The 24,707-nt window shown below is 39.1% G+C and overlaps 1 protein-coding gene across 3 annotated transcripts in view; it reads right to left on the bottom strand.

Annotated features, from left to right (window-relative positions):
- Positions 1–6,670: 6,670 nt before the first annotated feature.
- Positions 6,671–24,707, bottom strand: part of MYB (MYB proto-oncogene, transcription factor) — a 42,436-nt gene continuing 24,399 nt past the window's right edge. For 2 of the 3 annotated variants that reach the window (XM_004368892.2, XM_023729940.1), the window contains one exon: positions 6,671–8,345. In XM_004368892.2, the coding sequence (XP_004368949.1) occupies positions 8,229–8,345 (117 nt within the window). In that variant the 3' untranslated portion in view covers positions 6,671–8,228. The remainder of the gene's footprint in view (positions 8,346–24,707) is intronic. The other variant, XM_004368894.2, reaches the window with a different exon arrangement.

A 24,707-nucleotide genomic window follows, 5' to 3' on the forward strand; every position in this document is an offset into this window, starting at 1 on the left:
CCACCTGGGTATTGCGGGAAATCCTAGAAGTTCAGTGGTTCTCAAGACTGACTGCATATTAGAATTACCTGAGGTACTTTCCAAACCTACCTAATGCTTGGCTCCTCCCCCAGAGATTCTGCTTCAATTGGTCTAGGGTGTGGCCTGGGCATTGGTACGTTTTAAAAGCTTTACAGGTGATTCTCATGTGTAGCCAAGCTTGTGAACCACTGAGGTGTTTGGAAGACTACAAAGGGAATAAGGAATTGAAACTGAGCACACTAATCAAGACCCAAGTATTAGTTTGAATCTCATGAAGTTCCCATATTTGTAGGTCAAAACCCAAAGATTGGCAATTTCACGTTGTTTAATCTACTAGATGTTCTCAATTCCCAAATATAGGTAGCCATGGCATGTAGCCAACCAAGGGACCCAGCAAGTGGAGAAATCTTGAATTTAATTAGTCTATCTAACTGAAGCAGAACCCATTATTTTCTTTCCCACCAATGGAAGAAGTGTTACGCTGTTTTTTGGTTACTTTTCTTCTAGGACCAGGTTCACAAACTTATTCTGTAAAGAGCCATGTAGTGAATATTTCAGGCTTTATGGGTCACATGGTCTCTGTTGCTATTACTGAGCTTTGGTGATCTGGTGCGAAAGTAGCCATAGATAACAAACTAATGGATGTGGCAGTGTTCCAATAAAAATATATCTACTAAAATAGGCAGTGGCCAGATTTGGTCAGTGGTGCGTAATTTGCTGATCCCTGTTCCAGGGTATTAATTTTCCATTAAGAGTGCTAGAAAGTCAATGTAAGTTGTCTTAGACTGTTGCACAATGAAACAGCTGATTACTTAAAGTAAGGTTATACAAATTAGCTATGAGACACAAAGAGAGCTTCCATATGTTGCATAGCTTTTAAGTGATATAATTGAGCATTGTTTAGGTTTCTTGGGATAAAAGGAATCCCATTTAACTAGCAATTGTGAGGTTTGGGGACAGAGATGGGAGGAGCCCCAGAGTGCGGAAACTCCCTGTACAACTGGTGTTAAAAAAAAAACAAAAACGCTGCCGTCGAGTCAATTCTGACTGATAGTGACCATATAGGACAGAGTAGAACTGCCTGCGTAGGGTTTCCAAGGAGCACCTGGTGGATTCCAACTGCCAACCTTCTGGTTAGCAACTGTAGCTCTTAACCATTGCGCCACCAGGGTTTCCTCAACTGGTGTTTAGCAAATATTATCCAATGTTTGACCTTCATGAGCAATACACACTTCAAATAAATCCCTCTAAATCATTGTAGTTTTCCCATTTGCAGCATCTTAATAACGCCACTTACTTAATAGACTGTTAGAGTTAGAAGTGCTCAGATGGCTCAGCCAATCCAAACTCCTCACTTTATAAATGAGCAAACACAGACCCAGAGAGATGAAGTGGCTGATCTTAATCTCACAGGATGGAGGTGAGACCATGCAGGGATGCTCACATTCATTCTTGGATTTCTGAAATATTTACTGAGTACCTACTACATGTTGGGCATTGGGTTAGACACTGAAGATAAAAGTGAGTTCCTGTACAGGAAAGGTTTAGACATGCACTTACCCATGTGGCTCTGATGTGCCTGGGGAGTGGACAAAGTTTGGGGGGAACTGAACATTTGTTGGTTTCGTTACTAATAGAACTAGGGAGTCCTTTCTGAAATTTCTGTTTATACATTCCAAGCTCTTCCTTTATTTTATGGTGTAAAATAAATTGTAAGACTCTATAGACTTAATAACATTAATTTTCAAAGAGAGAAAATTCAGACTACATTAAAGACACAGCCTGACATCAGAAATGTTAAAACATGAAAAAGGACATTTTAGATTAAAGAAATATGGTGATTAAAAAAGCAAATCTGAAATAGGCTTCTTTGTTAGTGATTTTGAGGTTATTCAAGAAAATACTGCTATGCCAGTATCTTAGTTATCTAGTGCTGCCATAACAGAAATACCTTAAGTGGATGGCTTTAACAAAGAGCAATTTATTCTCTCACAGTTTAGGTGGCTGGAAGTCTGAATTCAGGGTGCCACTTCCAGGGGAAGGCTTTCTCTGTCTGCTCTGGGGGAAGGTCCTTGTCATCAATCTTCCCCAGTCAAGGTGGTTCTCAGCACAGAGACCCCTGCTCCAAAGGATGTGCTATTCTCCTGGCTCTTGTTTTTTGGTGGTATGAGGTCCCACTGTCTCTCTGCTCGCTTCTCTCTTTTATAGCTCAAAAGAGATTGACTTAAAACACAACCTAATCTTGTAGACTTGAGTCCTGCCTCATTAACGTAACTGCTTCTAATCCTGCTTCATTAACATCATAGAGATAGGATTTACAACTTATAGGAAAATCACATCAGATGACAAAATGGTGGATACCCATAAAATACTGGGAATCATGGCCTAGTCAAGTTGACACACATTTCTGGGGGACATGATTCAATCCATAACATCTAGTCATTTTATATATTTTTGATTGTTTTGAATTCTGCCTTGCATGTGGAATGCTCAATAAATATTTGTTGAATAAACAAGTAAGTAGTTTCTTGGAAAATATTCTCTTATCTGTTGCTGTTCTCTTCGGCCAGTGACCCTTATTCACCCCTTTATCATTTTGGAATTAGAATTTTATGATGGAGTGTAGTAAATTCATGTCATCAATTCACTGTGTTCGATCAGATACATGTGTCCAATGTCTTCATTTTGGCAGATTTGGAATAAGGGAGGGAAATGGATTTGGGATGATCTGAGTAAGGCCTACTCTGCTACTACCCCACCCAGTGACCACCTTTGCGCTTGACTTCAGGCCTTGAACTTGGTCACTGCTTGCAATGACGTAGGAACAAGGAAGGGAAGGACGGAGTGTCTATCCATCTTTAGAAATTTGGGACCATTAAAAAATAGTGATTAGATTTAAATTCTTTAGAAAAATGCTAGAATGAAAACAAATCCTAAGTCTAATGGTAGAAAGGCTAAGTGATTTGTTAACTTACTAATTCATTTCAGAGACAGTTTTCTAGCAGGAAAACATCATAATGCTATCCTGAGCATTTCAATGTTTTGGGCTACTGAAGCTTTCTTTGAATTTTGTTTGTCCTGGATTTGAGACCCTCCTGGGTGATGCAAATGGTTAAGCTCTAGACTACTAACTGAAAGCCTGACTGTTCAAACACACTCAGAGGTGCCTTGGAAGAAAGGCCTAGTGATCTGCTTCTGAAAGGGTCTTGAAAATCCTACGTAGTGCAGTCCTACTCTGCCACAGACGCGGTCGTCATGAGTTGGGATTGACTTGATGGCAACTGTTTTTGTTTTTGGTGTGCTTTTAAATTATATACAGGATAAAATACTTCTAGATTTAAATAGAAATCTCAAAGTACAGAGCTATAAAGTGATTTGCAAACTGATTACCTGGGTTTAGAATGAAGGAGTTGTGGACGAAAATTTCTTTGTTTATGTGCTAATCTTCTTGAGATATAAATTTCCTTTTGACAGATCATGGACAATAGAACCATGTTATTAGAGATTGATATATACTATAGATAAAATCATGCTTCCCTACATATTGTAAAAATCAAACCAAAGATAGATCACCCCAATGGCCCCTCCCACTCTCACTTTCGCCCAACTTCATCTGTCAGTCTTGTTTAGAGGTGAATTCTGTGGGAAATCTGTTTTGCTCCTCCAAGTCTAGATCTGGTGTCTCTCCTACGGCCTCTGCCACCCCTATTACAACCATATTGTAATTATCCACTTTGTCATTTGTATCTCTCATCAGAATATAAGCTCACAGATGGCAGGGGTTTTTACTTATGCTGTTTTAAGATCTAACCTCAACTTCAAACACAGCACCTCACACGCAATAGGTACTCAGAACATACTAGCTGAATAAAAGAAACATGGTCCACAAGGCAAATATGAAGGCTACTTGACAGCAAAGACCATAATCTCTTCAATTTCCACCTTAGTATCAAGAATATTACATTGAATATTAATTAAAAGTAATTCATTCCTATTTATTACCAAAACACTAAGAAGTTCGCTAAAATTTATAGTTTGGGTCACTATGAGTCGAAGTTGACTTCATGGCAATGGGTTTGGTTCCCCCACCCCCGCCACATTGCTCCAGTTAGCAGTGTTACTAGGCATAATTGTGTACAAGTTGATTTCATTTTTTAAAACAACGCTTGCATTTTAGCTGGCTTCCTTTCCTCAGTCAGCTTCACCCTCTAAAAATGGTGAATAAGGAAAAATTTATTTTTTAGTAGCAATGGTTAAAAGGAGAAAAATAAGCACCAAATTCATAAAGATGCTAAGTTCAGTGTAATAGATCTGCACAGCACATTTTATCTATGAGATCATTTTCTTTTTTGGATTAGAAACCAACAACTTTAAGGAAAAATATGTCCTATATTTCTGACATATATTTGTACAAGAATAAGAAACCTATACACACATTTAAATATATGTGAGAATGATTAGGGATATTTTGAGAAGATATAAGCTAGATTTAAGTTAGTTTTAATACAGAGAACAGAGTTAACACACAATTAGGGAGGTGGGCCTCCAGGGTATTCATTTCTCCTTTACTGGGAAATAGGCATTTTTTTTCTATGATCTATCGTATTACTGTAACTTATCTAATCAATACTCTCAGCAACAATTTACAGAGATGGAAGAATACATGTATTAGCTCATGTAATAAGGCAGTCCCAGGGTTACGAATGTCCGATTTACTTACAATCCGTAGTTACAAACCAATCCTCATTACTTATAACCTGTAGTTACAAACCAACCCCTATAAAGCCTATCATATTAAAAATTTAAGACACATACAATGGTTTGTAATAACAAACAGGCACTACTTTGCAATGTTGTAATGCGCATCAAAACATTACATTATTTCTGTATTATTATGTTAAAGATGTTTCAGCGTATCTGGAAGTGTTTCCCTGATGTTTTTTAATGCATAGAAAAATACACTATATACTATACACTAAGATAAACATTTGACTGACTGACATTAGATGCGAACGTACGAACCATACCTAACTGTTCTGACTTATGTACAAATCTGATTTAAAGACAGACTTCGGAACAGAACTAGTTCGTAATCCAGGGACTGCCTGTATTCATAATACCAATAACCTTGAGAAATATTTTTATCTCCAATTTATAGCTAAGTAAAACGAAGCTTAAAGAGAGTAAGCAAACCGCATACAAAATCACAGAGTTGGTAAAGGGCAGAGTCTGGATTTAAACTAAGGTTGGCCCGGCCCCAAAAGTGATTTTCTTTCTGCAGAACAATGATGCAAGCCTCTTATAGGCAGCTCCTTATGATAGCTAAGGTCCCTTCCAGTTCTAATATTGTATACTTTCTAAAGAAACAAAGCACTTTCCCCTGGACATCTTTTTCATCAGCCTGAATTATCAATTGTCTGAGTCCTCTCCGTGTCCCTCCTATTCTCTGGAGGTACATATCTGGATATGAGCTCTACAAGTAGTAACTCAAAAGGATGATCTTTTATTTAAGTGGTAAATAATACTGTTTCCATTTTTTTTTACTACTGGATCCCCATTGTAAAGAGCAGGATGGTAAAAAAAAAAAAAAAAAGAAAAGAAAACAAACACGTTTTATAGTTTATTGCGGAATGGATCTTATGTGAGTGTATTTGTGCATAAAATCTAAATTTACACTTCTTGTAATCTTTTAATTACCTTAGATGATCAGTCTTGAGTTATTGGGTAACACACCTGTTAGGAATGTAAATATTTGTTCTGTATAACATTGAGTTCATTCTTGCCATTAATTTATTTTAAAAATTGTAACGTGACCCCAAGTTTAAGTCTGCAGTTAGCAGCGCACATTATCAGCCAGAGGAGCATTTGACACGCTATGTGGCATGCATCATTTAATCATGGAGACGGCATGTAATAGCAAATATTGTATAGTGTGTCACTTAACAAAAGTTCACTGTAGGAATGAACACATTTCACAGATAAAGCTAACAAGGCTAGCTCAGAGAGGTTAGTGACTTCTCCAGGTTCATACTGCTAGTAAGCGGTAGAGTGAGCACCTGGAAAACTACTCAAAAGAGTGCATGAATATAAAAAACTTCCTAACATTAGGATGAAGTGTTATGAGCTATCAGAAGGACAATCAAAGAATGCAAAGCAATATTAAAGACTAGTAATTAGGTGTAGCACATCCTTGGCTCTACAAATACCAAATGTTTAACATCATACGTATGAGAATTCAAATTCTGAGTCGGAACAGATTGACTAAAGGAAGTATAAGACGTCTGTGTTAAAGGGATTGTAGCACAGGGAAATGAACACTGAGCTAAGAGATGGAAACCAGTGGAGATTCAGCTGTAAAATGGGGGCACTGGGCTGACTGGTTGCTGGGCAACCTTGCTCCTCCAGAACCCGCCCTCCAGCTCTCTGCCCTAGGAAGCTGACCATCTGGCTTACATCAGGGCGTTCCCTTGCCCTCTGGCTTCTGGTTGGTTCTGCCAATGAGGAGCCCAGGCAGAGGAATAGGGGAAGCAAAGTTAGGGCATTACCTTTGGCTCCCTCCCTGTGAGATCACCTTGGGTGGCAGCGCCCTTGCCAAAGGTCCCCATTCCACTCAAGGGCTCCTGCTTTAGATGACTCTCCTGCTCCGGGCGGCGATACCATGAGGGCTATATCCACATGCCTACGTTATCCCCGTGGTTCCCCTACACTGCCCACATCTGTGGTACCAGTCTCTTTGTAAATGAACTCTCCTCGCATTATCCCAGTTGGAATGTTGCTGGAACCCTGGCTGATACGGTCTAGAAGATTCCTTACAGTTGTCATTCTGCACATGATTATTTTGTGAGCTATTTAAATTGGTTTGTCTGTTCCTGTCTCTCTAAAGTACGATTCTTGGCTTCATCACATTGAGTTAGATGCTGTCCAGTTTATTAATCATACTGAGCTCCCTTCGTTTTCTTAAAAGTATGACTATTGTCCACAACCAAAAATAAAAGAGAAGTCAAAAGTAAGTAAAACAAGGGCACAGCTTTATTTCTCTACAAGGCAGTAAGTACACTGTCATATCAAAAGTCTAGTGCCGGCCATCTTGCACCAAATATTCTTAAGGCAGCAACTGGTTATCAACCCCAGTCTTCTGTCTCCCAGCTGCAAACACAGTCTCCATGCGACAGTTTGGAGACCATACACTTAGAAACCATGGATGCGATCAAACACATAACCCTGAATTAAAGAGCAGTCAGGCTGAACTCGAAACAAAACACAGGACATCAACAACACAGATCTCCCAAAAAAAGAAGTGCAATGCATGCTCTTATAAACCAACAATAACAAAAAACAACAACAAATGCAAAAATCTCCCAAACAAGTTTTCCAATGTATTACAAAAGGAAAAAAATGTATATATATATGTATATATATAAAAAAATAAAAAAGTTTGAAATACTAGTGCATAGTCAATTACCTAACACCAAGTTTCTTTTCCTTCCATCCAAAGCTCTACTGCCCCTCTGAAACTAGCAGCATGTCTACAGGCTAAGACCATAGCAGCAAAACACATTTTTCATTTGGCATTTACAAAATTAAATTACTGAATAAAAATATAATTTTTTTTTATAAAACTATTTCATACAGTAATAATTTTTAAAGCAAGCTAACAAAAAACTCATAAAATGGTTTAGTACAGTAAATGTACCTCCAATGTTATTAACCATAAATGAGCATTTACAATCTTGGTTAATTATCCCATGGTATTAAGTCAACATTTATAGTAATGCTTATACTGATTCTTTTTTTTAATCAATGTATTATGTTTAGTGATTGAGAACAGTGAAAATATTGGAGTACCATTTTTAATGTAAAAATTCAAAAAAGTCATCACAGGAGAAAATACTGGTTTGTTGGATCCTCTAAAATACAGATAAATCACTTTCTGTTTTAAAAAAATTTGCATTAAGATACTAACAACTGATGACAATTCATTACCTAATAACTTAGGTAAGACTGCTATTTATTTTTAAAAATCCTTTTAGTTGAATGAAATCCAATAAGATTTCGGTCAACTAAATGCACTTTGTGCTGCTCTCAACTGTTGTACCACAACAAAAATAGGCTCTTCTCCCATTCATGAAAAGTTTCATGTAGAGGAATGATATATCCCAAGTCAACCTGAAGTGTTCTGAAAACCATAATGCTTGTTTGGAAATGTCTCACATGACCAGAGTCCGGGCTGAGAATGCATTCACGTATTTCCGAGCCTGACCGGAAGCCGTCATCTGGTCGTCTGTCTTTCCACAGGATGCGGATTCCCAGGCACCGCTACAAGGCTAATGGAGAAAAAGAGCGCAACAGCAAGGTCAGACGAGGAAGCACGTATTACGGTTTGCAAACAGACTCCTGATCCCAGGAGAGCCAGTGTACGAAATTTTTACAGCCAGCTAGCAAGTTGTTGACACCAGGAAGCCTTTGTCAGAGAAAGCCTTGACTCCCTAACACTCAGGAATTCAGCATTCTTAAGTGATATTATTTATCAAAAACCAAACCAAATCAAGTTGATTCCCACTCATGGCAACCTCATGTATACAGAGTACAACTGTGTTCCATAGGCTTTTCAAGGCTGTGAACTTCTGGAAGCAGACTGCCAGGTCTTTCTTCCATGGCACCTATGGGTAGGTTCGAACTGCCAACCCTTCAGTTAGTAGTTGAGTGTTTAACAACACTTTGTGCCACCCAGGGACTTGTTATTTATCAGAAATTGTTTATTTTTAAGAGGGAAAACCCACTCCAAGCAGAATCAGAAGAATCAAGCATGTCTTCATGCTTTGATGCCTTTCGTTAGGTGATTTTATAGCATTGGAGACAGGAACGGAGATAATTTTCCAGAAAGCTAAGGTGAGCTGCAGGCCTTAAGCAAATTGGTAAGTGCTTGAGCCGCCTGAGAGAAGAAGCTTCTGTAGGTGCTGGAATTGAGCAACCTACTAAATGTAATATAAAATTTCCCGTTGATTAATTTAGAAACATCTGCTTAGCAGCATAGCTTAAATTTTTTTTTTATTATGGTAAAATTTATATAACAAAACGTTTGACATGATAACCATTTTTAAGTATGCCATTCAGTGGCATGAATGACTCTCACCATACTGTGCAACCATCACCAGTATCCACTTCCAAAATGATTCTCGTCTCCCTAAACGGAAACTCAGTACTCCTTAACAGCTTAACTTTTAGAGACACACTTGAGGATACGAGATGGAACTAATATCTAACGGGCAGCATCTAGATGCCAGGTATAGTGTTCGGCACTTCACTCACATTAGCTTATTGAGATGGCACAGCAACTCTGTGAGGTAGGTTCCTTCTCTCTTTAAGGGTCAAGCTGGGAAACAGAGACTCAAGAGAGTGGAGGTAATTTGCTCCAGGCTACTCTGCAGGTCAGTGGTGGAGTGACTTTGAACCTAGGTCTACCTTCTGCATAGCCCTGGCTCTTGCCATGCCTCTATGCTGCTTTACACTAAAATATGTACTATTTATGTCCCCTTTGAAAATCCTGGTGGTGTAGTGGTTAAGAGCTATGGCTGCTAACCAAAAGGTCAGTAGTTTGAATCTACCAGGCACTCCTTGTAAACCCTGTTGGGCAGTTCTACTCTGTCCTGTAGGGTCGCTATGTGTCAGAATTGACTAGACGGTAACAGGTATGCCCCCTTTGTTCCCAAAAGGAATTAAGATGCTTAAAAAGTGAACACAAGAAAACAAGGTATAAAAGGTGTAGAAAGCAGGGTCACATGGAAAAAATGTGGGAAAAATAAACAATATAAAGATGGGGTGAGACATGTACACAAAATACTTGCCCTGAAGAACAGTAAACCACAAGCCTGATTCTAAGCTCTGTAGCAGCCAAAAGAGGGAAACAGAAATATAATCAGATATAAGATTTGGTGTCCATAAGCTCCAAACCAAACCAGTGGTTTAGAAAAAGCACAACTATTCTTGATACTGACATCTAAGGAGAATTTTTTCCTATAAAACAAAAGATGAATAAGAAGAGAAAAGCCTCTGCTTTCCAGAGCTTAAAGTGTCCTTTAGAAGACCAAATGAACACGTGTGAAACAGGCAGAGTAAAAACAGACAGCATGTGAAAGGTCTGTGGTGCCCAATACAGGTGAATAGGGGATGGGATGCCGAGGAATTGCCAGGGCAATGCTCTGGGGAAGGGGCAAGAATAGGCAGGACTTGTTGTTAGGTGTCATCAAGCTGGTTCTGACTCATAGTGACCCTATGTACAACAGAACGAAACACTGCCCAGTCCTGCGCCATTCTCACAATCATTGTTATGCTTGAGTCAATTGTTGCAGACACTGTATCTATCCATCTTGTTGATGGTTTTCCTCTTTTCCCTAACCCTCTACTTTACCAAGCATGATGTCCTTCCCCAGGGACTAGTCCCTCCTGATAACCTGTCCAAACTATGAAGTTTCACCATCCTTGCTTCTAAGGAGCGTTCTGGCTGTAATTCTTTCAAGACAGATTTGTTCGTCCTTCTGGCAGTCCATGTTATATTCAATATTCTTCACCAACACCGTAATTCAAAGGCATCAATTCTTCTTTGATCTTCCTTATTCATTGTCTAGCTTCCGCATGCATATGAGGCGATTGAAAATACCATCGGTGGATCAGGCTCACCTTAGTCCTCAAAGTCACATTTTTGCTTTTTAACACTTTTGATTTAGATAGGTAGAAAAGGAGTGTGACACAGGTGGGAGAAATAGCATTGAAGAGCCAGGAAGCTGCAATTTGCACATTGCTGTGGGATGGAGTAGGGATATAGTGGATTAAATGACAATAACACTTAACAGGCCCCTTCTTTGTTATCTAGTGCTGCTGTAACAGAAATACCACAAGTGGACAGGTTGTGGTATTTATCTTCTCACAGTTTAGGACACTAGAAGTTCAAATTCAGGGTGCTGACTCTAGCGGAAGGCTTTCTCTCTTTTGGCTCTGGAGGAAGGTTCTTGTTTCTTCTGAGCTTCTCTGCTCCTGGGCAATCTTCATGTGGCTTGGCATCTCTCTTCTCTCATCTCTGCTTTTCTTGCTTGCTTGTTTAATCTATTTTTATCTCTCAAAAGAGACTGATTTAACACATACTCTAAACTAATTCTGTCTCCTTAACATAACAAAGACAATTCCCAAATGGGATTATAACCACAGGCATAGAGGTTAGGATTTACAACACATATTTTTTGGGGACACAATTCAATCCATAACACTCCACCCTTTGGCCCCCCAAAATTCATGTCCTTGCTACATGCAAAACACATTCACCCCATCACATCATCCCAAAAGTCATAAATCAATGCCAAGTTCAAAGGCTCATCTTCTACAATCATCTAAATCAAATATGGGTGAGACTTTAGGTGTATTCCATCCTGGGGCAAAATTCCTCTTCATCTGTGAACGTGTGAAATCTAGATTACAAGTTATCTGTTTCCAAAGTACAATTGTGTAATAGGCACAAGGTATACATTTCCATTATAAATGGGAGAAATTTGGTGGAAAGAAAGGATAAAGGGCACCAAGCAAGTCCAAAACCCAGTAGAATACATTACATCAGCTCTCAAGGCTTGAAAATAATCCTCTATTCTCTGAAACCATCTGGGCAATGGCCCTGCCTTCCAGACTCTGAGTGTTGACCATGGCCTCTGGATTCTGGGTGGTGGCCCCTTGGCCCTGGGCTTCAGCTTCACCTTACAGGCCCGCTGGGATGGCAACTGTGCTCCCTTGGCTTTGGGCAGCCCCATTCTCCTAGTCCATCTGAGTGTCGACCCCACCCCCTCAGCACCAGCAGGCCCTGTTCTTCTGCCCCTTGGGTATGGCAGCCCTATACTGTCAGCTTTGGGAAGCAACCCCATCCCCCTGGTACTCATGAACGGCAGCCCCACACTCCAAACTGAATTGGTGAAGATCTGACTCTTAAACCTACGAGGCGTGACTCTACCCTTTGAAACCGATGCAGCCCTGCTTCCCATGCTCCTTCCAACAGTTCTGCTGATCTCTGAGCTGCTTCAGGGATGGTCCTTTTCTCTTCTTGGCGGACAACAGATGTAGCTCCTTTGGCTTGTTTTCTACCTGTAGATATCCAAGAGGCAGACAGCATTCTGTCCTTTCGTTCCTTCTCTGTCCCCTTCAGTCTAAGCTGTTGGGTTTTCTGCCGTGGTAGTTGGTTAGATCCATCAGTCACAGGCTTAATCTCTTTAACAAAAGATTGTGTAGCCACGTCCTTGATGAACTTTCTAGGACACATGTCCTTAGTTTGTACAACGGAATTTTCCAAATCTTTAATTTTTGTTTCCATTTTGCACAGTTCATTTTTAAGTCCATTTCTTTCCTCTCTCATTTTACTATAAGTGGCAAGGAGAAACTATGTGGCCCCTTTAAGATCTTGCTTAGAAATCTCCTCAGCCAGATATCCAACTTCATCACTTACAAGTTCTACCTTCCACCAAACATTTGAACATAATTCAGACAAGTTCTTTGCCACTGCATAAAAAGCATCACCCTTCCTCCACTGTCCAAACACATGTTCATCGTTTTCTTTTAAAGCCTCAGCAGAAGCACATTTAACATCCACGTTTCTAGCAACATTCTGTTGCTGGCACCATGTTGTCATTGTTAGGTGCTGTCGAGCCTGTTCTGACTCATAGCGACCCCATGTGCAACAGAATGAAACACGGCCTGGTCCTGCACAATCCCCAAGATCGTTGCTATGCTTGAGCCCATTGTTGCAGCCACTGTGTCAATCCATCTCCTTGACAGTCTTCCTCTTTTTTGCTGACCCTCCAATTTACCAAGCATGATGTCCTTCTCCAGGGACTGGTCCCTCCTGATAACATGTCCAAAGTATGTGAGACGAAGTCTCATCATCATTGTTTCTAAGGAGCATTCTGGCTGTAATTCTTCCAAGATAGATTTGTTCATTCTTTTGGCAGTCCATGGTATATTCAATATTCTTCATCAATACCACAACTCAAAGGCATCAATTCTTCTTCGGTCTTCCTTATTCATTGTACAGCTTTTGCATGTATATGAGGCAACTGAAAACCCCCATGGCTTGGGTCAGGTGCACCTTTGTCCTCAAAGTGACATCTTTGCTTTTGAACACTTTAAAGAGGTCTCTTGCAGCAGATTTGTACAATGCAAGGCGTCGTTTGATTTCTTGACTGCTGCTTCCATGGGCATTGGTTGTGGATCCAAGTAACATGAAGTCCTTGACGACTTCAATCTTTTCTCCATTTATCATGATGTTGCTTATTGATCCTTTTGTGAGAATTTTTGTTTTCTTTATGTTGAGGTGCAATCCATACTGAAGTCTGTAGTCTTTGATCTTCATCAGTAAGTGCTTCAAGTCTTCTTCATTTTCAGCAAGCAAGGTTGTGTCATCTGCATAACACAGGTTGTTAATGAGTCTTCCTCCAAACCTGATGCCTCGTTCTTCTTCGTGTAGTACAGCTTCTCCGATTATTTGCTCAGCATATAGACTGAATAAATATGGTGAAAGGATACAACCCCGATGTACAACTTTCTTGACTTTTAACCATGCAGTATCCCCTTGTTCTGTTCGAACAACTGCCTATTGATAGGTTCCTCATGAGCACAGTGAAGTATTCTGTATTATCTAAGACAGAGACTTTATAGTTCTCCTTACTTCCTTCTAAGCCCTCACCAGAATTGTCTTTGATAATTCTACCAACAGTCTCTTCCAGGCAATTTAGGCTTTACTATTAGGCACTTTAAAACTCTTCCGGCCTCTATCCATTACCCCTTCCAAAACTGCTTCCACATTTTAGGTGTCTGCTAGAGCAGCACCCCACTCTTCTGGTACCAAATTCTGTCTTAGTTATCTAGTGCTGCTATAATAGAAATATCACAAATGGATGACTTTAACACACAGAAATTTATTTTCTCACAGTTTAGGAGGCTAGAAGCCTGAATTCAGGGTGCCAGTTCTAGTGGAAGGCTTTTCTGTCTGTGTTGGCTCTGGAGGAAAGTCCTTGTCTCTTCTGGGCAATCTACTTGTGCCTTGGCATCTCTCTTTACCCATCTCTGCTTCTCTCACTTGCTTGTTTAATCTCTTTTTATAACAGGTAATTCGCTCAGCTGTTAATCGAAAGGTTGGAGGTTCAAGCCCACTCAGAGGCACCTTGGAAGAAATGTTTGGTGATCTACTTCTGTAAAATCAGCCATTGAAAACCCTATGGAGTACAGTTCGACTCTGACACACATAGGGTCATCATGAGTTGGAATCAACTTGACAGCAATTGGTTTTTGGTTTTACTCTGTGCCACCTGTGACCTAAGTGTTTTACATGTATCATCTCATTTAATTCTCACATAAAACACATCCAGCATAGGTACGATTAATTATGCCTATTTTACAGATTAGAAAAATTTAAAAGAAAGAATTTATGCAATATACTCAAGGTCACCCAGCTGAGAAATGAAGGAGCAAGAATTTGAACCCCCCCAAAAAAACACAAACCTCTTCCCATCAAGTTGATTTTGACTCATAGCAACCATATAGGACAGAGAAGAACTGCCCCACAGGGTTTCCAAAGAGTGGCTGGTCGATTTGAACTGCCCACCTTTTGGTTAGCAGACTGAGCTCTTAACCACTGCACCACCAGGGAACCCAGGCAGTGTGATATCAGAGCCTGCACCCATAATGAGTATATATGCTATTTCCATTGGAGTTCTTGTCAGGAATAATGCAAGTAACTCGGTGGGAAATTGTGAGGTCAGGTCCCCAGGGCCTTAGAATACAGAAAGATGCACGAAGATGGGATGTGAGAGCCTTCAGACTTTTTAGCAAAGCGGTATGATGGTGGCACAAATGGTTTCCACTTGGCTAACTGAAAAGTTGGAGGTTCAAAATTACCCAGCAGTGCTGTGGAAGAAAGTCCTGGTGATCTACTTCTGTAAGATTAAAACAGAACAAAAAAACCCAAACTCGTTGCCATCAAGTCGATTCTGACTCATACTGACCCTAAGACTAGAATAGAATAGAACTGCCCCAGAGGGTTTCCAAGGAGTGGCTGGTGGATTCAAGCTGCCAACCTTTTGGTTAGCAGCCGAGTTCTTAACCACTGCACCACTGGGGCTCCTCTGTAAGATTACAGCCATTGAAAACCCTATGGAGTGCAGCTGTATTCTGACACATTGGTGTCTTAGTTCCTCAGTGCTGCTATAACAGAAATACCACAAGTGGGTGGCTTTAATTAATAGAAATTTATTTTCTCAAGTTTAGGAGGCTAGAAGTCTGAACTAAGGGCGCTGGCTCTAGGGAAAGGCTTTCTCTCTGTCGGTTCTGGGGGAAGGTCCTTGTCTCTTTTCAGTTTCTGGTACTCAGTTACTTGGCGATCTTCCTGTGGTCTGGCATCTACCTTCATCTGTGCTTCCTTTCTTCTGTGCCTAATCTGCTTCTTTTATATCTCCAAAGAGATTGGCTTCAGATGTACTCTGCACAGATATGGCCTCATTAACATAACAAAGAAAACCCTATTCCCAAATGGGATCACATTCACATGTACAGGGATTAGGATTTGAACACATATTTCTGGGCGACACAATTTAACCCATAACACATGGGGTTGCCATGAGTTGGAATCAACTTCATGGCAACAGGTTTGTTTTGTTTTGTTTTAATGATCGAATGAACGTGGTATTTGTAGGTTGGTGGAGTTTTCTCGTCAAGTGGCTGGAATAAAGATTCAATGACATAAATTTTGCAGTTCCATGCTTCTTTTAAACTTCCATAAGACATAAACCCAACTCCTTGGCTTCTGCCTAATCTGTGGAGCCATCTCATTACCAGTGTAAATGGCACTGTGGAAGTAGACACGTTTACTCTGAAAGCTCAGAGGCTCAACTCGTAACTTGAAATACTACACAGCAAGATGGAGCATCCTAATATTTTCCAGAACTGTGTATCACAAAAAGGACAAAGATGCCAGACGTTCTGGACTGACTTGTGCCACTAAGTCACATTTAATGTTTTCCCAAACACCATCACCAGGGTAGCGAATAGCATTCCTTGAAATGGTTCTGAATAAATGATGTTTCTCTAGATTCAAGCATGTGAATTAATATAGATTATATGTTTCTGTAGTGTGTATCTGTTCATCCAAATGACATATTCTAGTTTAATTCATTGCTAACATGTTGTTGCTATAATCTTCCCTTAAAGCACTCAAACACTGCATTGACACAAGAAATCAATTAAAAAAATTTAATGTTATCTTTTTAATTATTGCACTTATATTTGTGGTCACTGTAGGAATGTCATATATAACTACCATTTGGGAGTGAATAGTTAAATACAGTGGATGTCTACCACAAAGTACTGTGCAATGTTCAGAAGCAACGATTAAAGGTACATAGAGCAGCATGTGTGGAGCTTATAGGTAAGTTTAAAATATACATAAAGATAACACACAAAAACCAAAAATACACATCTTGAAAGAGTACGTACAAATTGGAGGGAAAGGAGGAGGTGAAGTGAGGATGGCGAGAAAAGTGAGGCGCTAGGAAGGAAAGATCATTTGTTTTCCTCTGGCAAAAAAATGTTCTACCTTCCTGGGCTTCAATTAATACAGAATTGATTTTATAAAAGTGTAATGAAATATGTTAAAATAATCTTATGCTCGCGTTTACTATACCTCCTGGTGAAAGTCAAGTTCTGATCCTTTGCAATATAATACTTCAGCTGATTCAGAATTCCCAGTCTGTTCAGGACAATCTAATAACACTAAGTATTACTGACTTAATGTATTTTCAGCTTGAAATTCGACTCTGTTTTATTAGCTCTTCCACATGGCTCATTACTTTATTCATGCTTGTGTCTTCCTTCAGGGCCAGATATTTATAACAAGACGAATCAGCTTCTGCCAGGTCAAAATAACTGAAATTTACATAGAAACAAATCAAATTGACTGAAATATCTGATTTCTAGAAAGTATAGTATTTCAGGGGTGTGTAAGCCCTGAAGCTCTGGGTGTATGGAGAGCAGGACAACTGGAACACCTGGTCAAGCTCCCTAAATCTCCTAGCATAGACAAACACCAAGCAACAGAAGCTACTGTGTGGGGGAGAGTGCTGTGTGGGGGAGAGTGCTGTGTGGAGGAGCCACTGTTTGGGGAGTACTGTGTGGAGGAGTGACTGTGTGGAGGAGCCACTGTGTGGAGAGCACTGTGAGGAGGAGCCACTGTGCGGAGGAGCCACTGAGTGGGGGAGCCACTGTGTGGGGAGCCACTGTGTGGGGAGTACTGTGTGGAGGAGTGACTGTGTGGAGGAGTGACTGTGTGGAGGAGCCATTGTGTGGAGAGCACTGTGAGGAGGAGCCACTGTGCGGAGGAGCCACTGAGTGGGGGAGCCACTGTGTGGGGAGCCACTGTGTGGGGGAGCCACTGTGTCGGGGGGCCACTGTGTGGAGAGCACTGTGTGAGGGAGCCACTGTGTGGGGGAGCCACTGTGTGGGACAGTCACTGTGTGGGGGAGCCACTGTGTGGGACAGTCACTGTGTGGGGGAGCCACTGTGTGGGACAGTCACTGTGTGGGGGAGCCACTGTGTGGGGGAACAAAAAGGCAATGATAAGTGGGCAGCCCCGTTTCTATGCTACTAGAACACGAAGCAAGCACTTCTTACAAGATGACAATGAGTGAAAAAAACTGATCAGAGCAGGCACCTACCCATGGTGTGACAGTAAGAGAAGAGCAGAAGGTCCAGTACTCAGGTAAAAAAAGAAATGCTCAGGTCCAATAGCTGAAACGGCAGCTGCCTCCTCTTTTGCTATTTCATTCTCTCTTCTTACCTTGGAGCCCTGGGGCCCTAGGCCAACTTTTCAAGCAGACAGAATAGTGTTGACAAAGGAGGATTAAACATCTTTGCTCTGGAAGAATATTTTTTAATGCTGTCATATATATCTTTGTGCATCCTCCCTTATTTCCTCTTTCTAAATTTTAGTTTCATTTATACAAAAGAATTGATAAGAATTATGGATTTCTGTGCATGAATTCTTGTTAAGTTACTAACCCGTGGTGCTATTCCAGACATGTCACTCTGCCCTAATTCATTCCAACATTAATAATCCTGCCCGCACATCCTTCTCTTGCCAGCTGAGTCATCTTGCTTATCCTGTAATGTGCCTTTAATTGCCTCTGGGCAGAAGTGAAGTGTAAACAGTCTGTCAAAGTTTTAGCTGGGATATCCTGTTAAAGCACTTTAAATAAATACTTGGATCCTTTGTAGAAAACAGAAGAAATAAAATGAGACAAGACCATGTCCACAGGTGGTTTTCTGTCAGAATTAGATTTTCTTTGCATTTTCATTTAGGATGTGAATAGCTTTTTTCATCATACTGAACAACGACCACTATTATTATTACATTCATATTGCAACTTCACACAATAGCTGCTGACATCAAAAACCCAGGCAAATGAAGTGTTTCACAATCTGCAGACCTAATAGAAAGTTTCTTAAATTCATAAAAAAAATAAAGATTTTGTAAAAGTAAAGTAACTCTTGAGATGGTATTACGTTGTTTCCCTTTTTAAATAAGAAGCAGGTATGTACAGTGTCCAAAAGAGTAAGAAACAAGAATTATCTGATTCTTCTATTTAGCCCCTGTGAAGAAAAGATCTACTCTGGACTAAAATTCTAAGAGTCAGAGTTTCCTCCCAAAAGGATATCTTTTAAAAGTATGTCAGTTATAAGAGGGAATGTAGAAACCTCTAATTGTATCTTGAAGTTCAGGGGTGAATCTTGAGATGAAATTTTGCTGAGGTAAGGTCAATGGTTATCAAAGCTTTCTCGCATGTAAATGTTTCCCTATGGCTGCACAAACCAATTAATTGCTCCAATTTCACGGCTGCTTATTTTTCTTTGAAAAGAAGCTTAAAAGCTAGGGGATTAAAGGTACACAGGGTGACTGGAAGTGGCTCCATGTGGTTCTGAATGTGCGTCCAGTTCCCACCCAAGCCTAAGTTAACAATTGCTAATGTAGATGAACCTCTCCCAAATTTGGAGTTTGTCCCAGATGTCTCTAGGGGTCTCTTCATCGTGCATGTTTATATACTTTTCAACTGTTTCCATCACATAGTCTAGGGTAGCACAATCCTTTGGAAGAGTAGCTCTTTCCTTAGTCATACATTAGTTCCAGACTATTAAAATTAAGTCAAGCACCAAATTGCTCTAAAGCAATTCTTTGTTTGCCTGAGGAAGATTCAATCTCTGGGTGTTTATTTTCTCTAAGTGTCATCAACAACAAGAACAAAATACACATCTTGTAATCTCTAGGGCAGGGCACTCTGACCCTGAGCTCTACATACCTTCCTCACTCATATAGCCTTTTTGAATTCAGCCCAAAAGCTGTACACAGCAAACTTGCTTAAGTCATAACGTATACTGAAAGCAGGTCACTAGTGATAACTATGTGAATTTTTGCCAGGGTAAGTGGAAAAAAATGACCAAAAGAGAGAACCAAATGAGTACAGAGACATCCAGGGGAGGGGGTGAGCAACAGTACACTACATTAAGAAAAGCCCGGAAAGATCTATGCCCCACATAGACTGTTTCCATGTCTGTTTACATGCCAACACAAGCAGCAGAAAAATAGAGGAAACCGGTAACCAGTTGTTTTCCCTCCATAACAATAGAGATCTGACTATCTTTATTTCAAGGAATCAGTAGAATCAGCCAGCTCTTTTGGTGACCCACTGACACAGCTCTGCAAGGGTAGAATAGGGAATGAGACAGAGCGTGCTAGAGGAAATAATACACCACAGTGAAAGATGACCTGGCCACTGGGGAGGGCTCCGTGCCTGTGTTTTTAAGGACAGGAACCGCGTGCAGCTCTACCTAGTAATTCCACCAATTATACCTGATGGTGAAAAAACGAAAATCCTCACAACTGGACCGACAAACAACATCCTGATAAATGAAAAAGAAATGAAAGTTTTCATTCTCCTGATCAACAATAAATGTCCATGGAAGCAGTGGTCAAGAAACCAAATCACATATTGCACTGGGCAAGTCTGCTGTAAAAGACTTCTTTAAAGTTTTGAAAAGCAAAGATGCCACTTTGACGACTAAGGTGCGCCTGACCCAGGCCATGGTCTTTTCAATAGCCTCATATGCATGTGAAAGCTGGACAATGAAAAAGGAAGGCAAAAAAAGAATTGATACATTTTAATTGTAGTGTTGGTGAAGAATATTGAATATACTGTGGATTGCCAAAAAAAATAAATAAATAATAACAAATACCGCCAGAATTCTCCTTAGAAGTGAGGATAGTGATACTTCAGCTCACTTACTTTGGATTCATCATCAGGAAAGACCAATCGCTAGAAAAGGACATCATGCTTGGTGATGTATTGACACAGAAGCCACAACAGTGGACTCAAACATACCAATGATCGTAAAGATGGTGCAGGACTGGTAAATGGCAACTAACAACAATGAACATTTGCTAGTGTGCTGCTATTTTGAAGGCAATTATATCCATTTGATTCTCACCCTGTGTGGTGAATGCAGTGTATACTCTGATCCCCAAGTTATAGACGAGAGCATTTTGTTCCAAACAGGTTAGTTTATAGTCATGCAATGAGAAAATGGTGAAGTCTAGGCTGGAATCCAGGTTCCTGTTGCCCTCATGCTGGTTATTACACACCTCTGCAAAACCTATCATGCAAAAAAGATTTTCTCCTTTTTTTTTTTTTGAAAAAGAGAACGTTGCATTAACAATTCATATAAAAATAGGAGCGATCCAAAACACACTGAACTAAAAAGCTGGGGGAAAAAGTGAGTTTTAATTGCCAGCAATAATATTTTAAAAGTCTTTGACCTTGTGCAAATGTATTTAAATAATAATGGTTGAGATATTTACTTCAATAAAATTCACTACTTTAAAAAAAGTAAGGCCATGACAAAAGCCAAGTCAAGAAATTAAAATTTAAGGTTGTCATTCTGTGGTTAGAAAAAAGAGGAAAGTAAGTGAGTAAAAAGCATATGAACACATCATTTACACTAGGGTTTTAAATAGGAATAAAAGGAAATTATAATTTAAGAGAAAAATACAGAAGCTTAGAAGGCTTGTAACTTAAGCATAGTTTCAGATCTACCTATAAAGATGTACAGATGACTACTTTAAGAAATGTTTATTAGTATAATGTATTCATTTCAAAATGTAAAGCACATTGAGAACATACTGAGGAAAACAGGCGGCTCTTTTCTCCTTGCTAAGGAGGAAGTTCTCTGTGTGTGGGTGCCTGCCTCTTTGTTGGGCCTTAATTCCTTCCCCAATCCTTTGACGACAGACTAAAGGGGCAGGAAAAGATACAAATCCACCCAACTGGCTCTCTCTCAGGGTAAATTTTGAATGGCAGACTCCAGCAATGTTCCTCAGTGAATCTGCCTTACATGTGTCGAATTGCAAACTTTCTACACGCATGTGCTCTCTATTTCCTCATTTGTGATCATTTTATAACTGCCTATCACTATGCGTTGGAATCAACTCGGCGGCATTGGGTTTTTTTTTTTAATACTCCACTTCTATTCACATACAAATTAGGAAAAAGGCTGAGTACTGACAATAGTGTAACGTGAATATCTCATGTATTCTGAGTCACATGAAAGACACAAAATCAAAAATATCTTAGAACATTTTTTATTATTAAAGTACCCTGTTTTCTTTTACAATTTAAAATTAAAGCAATTATTTTGTTTTTAAAGAAACCTAGCAATTATAAGATTATGCAGCTGTCTCAAATTCCTTTTGGAAAAAGATTAAGCATAAATAATTTAAAAAAATATGATATTATTTGTGTATGATGGCTAATAAAAGCCTCTATTGAAGCAGTATAGTTTATAAATTAGAGGATAGGGCAAACTGTTTCTCAATGACAACCCATGCAATGACAGGCATACTTAGCACCTTGATTTTGGTCTCTACGTACCATTTCCCAGTAACAGCACTCAGAGCTCCTTGAAGAGCTGAGTCCAGAAAGAAAAGTAGGAAATGTGGCTATTTACATTTAAATTAATATGAATTAAATAAAATGAAAAATTCTCTTCCTCAGTGGCACTAGCCACATTTCAAGTGCTCAATAGCTGCATATGACTAGTGGCCATCATATTGGACAGAAGCATATGGACATTTCCATCATTGCAGAAAGTTCTATGGAACAGCACTGGTCTAGCTATTAAAAGAGACTCAAGACACTTAACAATCGAAAGCCATGTGTGAACTTGTTTCAATCTTGAGCGAACAAACAAAAAGATCGTTTTTTTGGATTAAAGGGAAAATTTGAATATAGTCTAGGAATTAGAGTATTAAGGAATTATTGCTAATAATAGTGTATGATAAGGTATTGCATCATATATGAAAATGTTCTTATTTTTAGAGATACAGCTGGAACTACATAAGAATAAAATATTACATTATCTGGAATTTGCTTTAAAATACTTCACAAAATTGATGAAACAAATATGGCAAAATGTTAATAACTTAACTCTAGATCATGGTATTTTTTTTCACTTCTACATATGTTTGAAATTTATCATAATAAAATGTTATAAACTTATAGCTTCTCACGTTTCTAATATAAAAATATCAAATGTAACCTACACATATTTATGTGTAAGCATGTGCATTTATATGTACAAAAGAAGCCAAGTCATAAAGGTCTATGAGCCTCAAAAACAATAATAATTGCTCTGCCTAAAATGTTATCACCATAATTGAGCCAGGGATGATTAAAACTGAAATGGCAAAACAACACAGAATTCTGCAGTCTCTACAGTTTTCAATATCAGATATAATGACTTTATTATTTTACTGCTAAAACTGTTCTTGTACCTAAGTAAATTTATTTAGATAACTGGAAGGACAGACAATCAGTTGCACCTTACAGGTGGAAATTATTTTAAGTTTTAGAAGTACCTAAATTTTAAGATATTTTGGGTAATTATACTTCATTGTCTTAATTGAAAATATTATGACAAAAATATCTAGATGGTTTGCCTAAAATTCCACTTAATATCTGATATAAGTACAAAAAAAATAGATTATATAGTACTCTTAAATTGAATAGCCAGATCATTTAATAAATGAACAATATGTCCAATAATACCATGTGTGAGAAATCTGCCTAAGTTAGGTCAAATTGGATTATCAATGGAAATATCTGAAATAACATTATGTTTTAAAAAAACAAATACCACGTATAAAAACATAACATAAATACTGTTGAATCAGGATTATATGCAATATATTATTCAATTATAGGCAATATATGATTCAATATTTAAAATCACTTGATGCATTTTCCAATATTTATCATAAAAGTTTGAAACGTTTTAGAAATCACACATTTCTACACTATCAGAAGCTAGATCTCCATGATACAAAGTGAAGGTGATACTTGATGTGTACCGTTCATTCAGTTAGTAAGTATTTCTTAAAATGAATTAGTTATCTGTTTTACCCCTACATACCCTTTGCCGTCGAGTCGGTTCCGACTCATAGCGACCCTACAGGACAGAGTAGAACTGCCCCATGGGGTTTCCAAGGAGCAGCTGGTGGATTCGAACCATAGACATTTTGGTTAGCAGCCGAGCTCTTAACCACTTCACCACCAGGGCTCCACAGTTATCTATTATAGCATATTATTAAAATGTTCAATCTGTGTAAATCAGTAAACCATGTAGTGCAGATAAAAGCATTGATTCTAAAATTAATTTTTAAGTTTCAGTTATTCAGTTTAGTGGCATTGAGAAATACTGTCTTCACTGTGTGCTATGCATAGATGACTGAACTTCAGTATATAAATGTCAGAATGTGTAGAGTGCCAAATATGCTAGAAAATATAGATTAGTCAAATAGACCTACTATTTAATTTTGAGTTTCAAAGATGATCCGTATTTCTATTAAATAAAGTATAAATATATTAATAATAAAGTTCTATACTGATAATTTAGAAACAATGCAACAGCATTATATGTTTTTCCTTAGAAATTGAAGATGAACTTTTTCTATACTGTTACAAATACAGGTGAGGTTCTAAACTAGTTCACAAAATATACATAAAATTTAATCTAGCTTAATTAAAGTACCGATAAATAAAAAAAATCAAACCAGTTGCCATCAAGTCAAATCCAACTCATGGCGATCCCATGTGTGTCGGAGTAGAACTGTGCTCCATAGGGTTTTCAATGGCTAAATTTTCAGAAGTAGGTTGCCAGGCCTTTCTTCCTCAGAGCCTCTCGGTGGATTCAAACTGCCAACCTTCTATTTGTGCCACCCAGGGACTCCGATAAAACCAAAAACCAAACCCCCTGGTATTGAGTCAATTCTGACTCATGGTGACCCTATGTGTTACAGAGTACAACTGCTCCATAGGGTTTTCTTGGCTATAATCTCTTTGAAAGCAGATTATCAGGTCCTTCTTCTATGGTGCCACTAGGTGAGTTCAAACTGCCAACTTTAGGTTAGTAGTCAAGTGCAAACCATTAGTGCCTCCCAGGGACATTTCCAAAGTACTAGTAGTACTAGTCAAATTCTATGTTCTGGAAACCAAGGGCCAGGTAACTCAGGAAGGAAGACGGAAAGAAAAGGTTTCCCTTATGGACCCAGGACTGCCTCT

Source organism: Trichechus manatus, unplaced genomic scaffold (assembly GCF_000243295.1).
Source record: "Trichechus manatus latirostris isolate Lorelei unplaced genomic scaffold, TriManLat1.0 scaffold00002, whole genome shotgun sequence".
NCBI classification, from domain to species: Eukaryota; Metazoa; Chordata; class Mammalia; order Sirenia; family Trichechidae; genus Trichechus; species Trichechus manatus.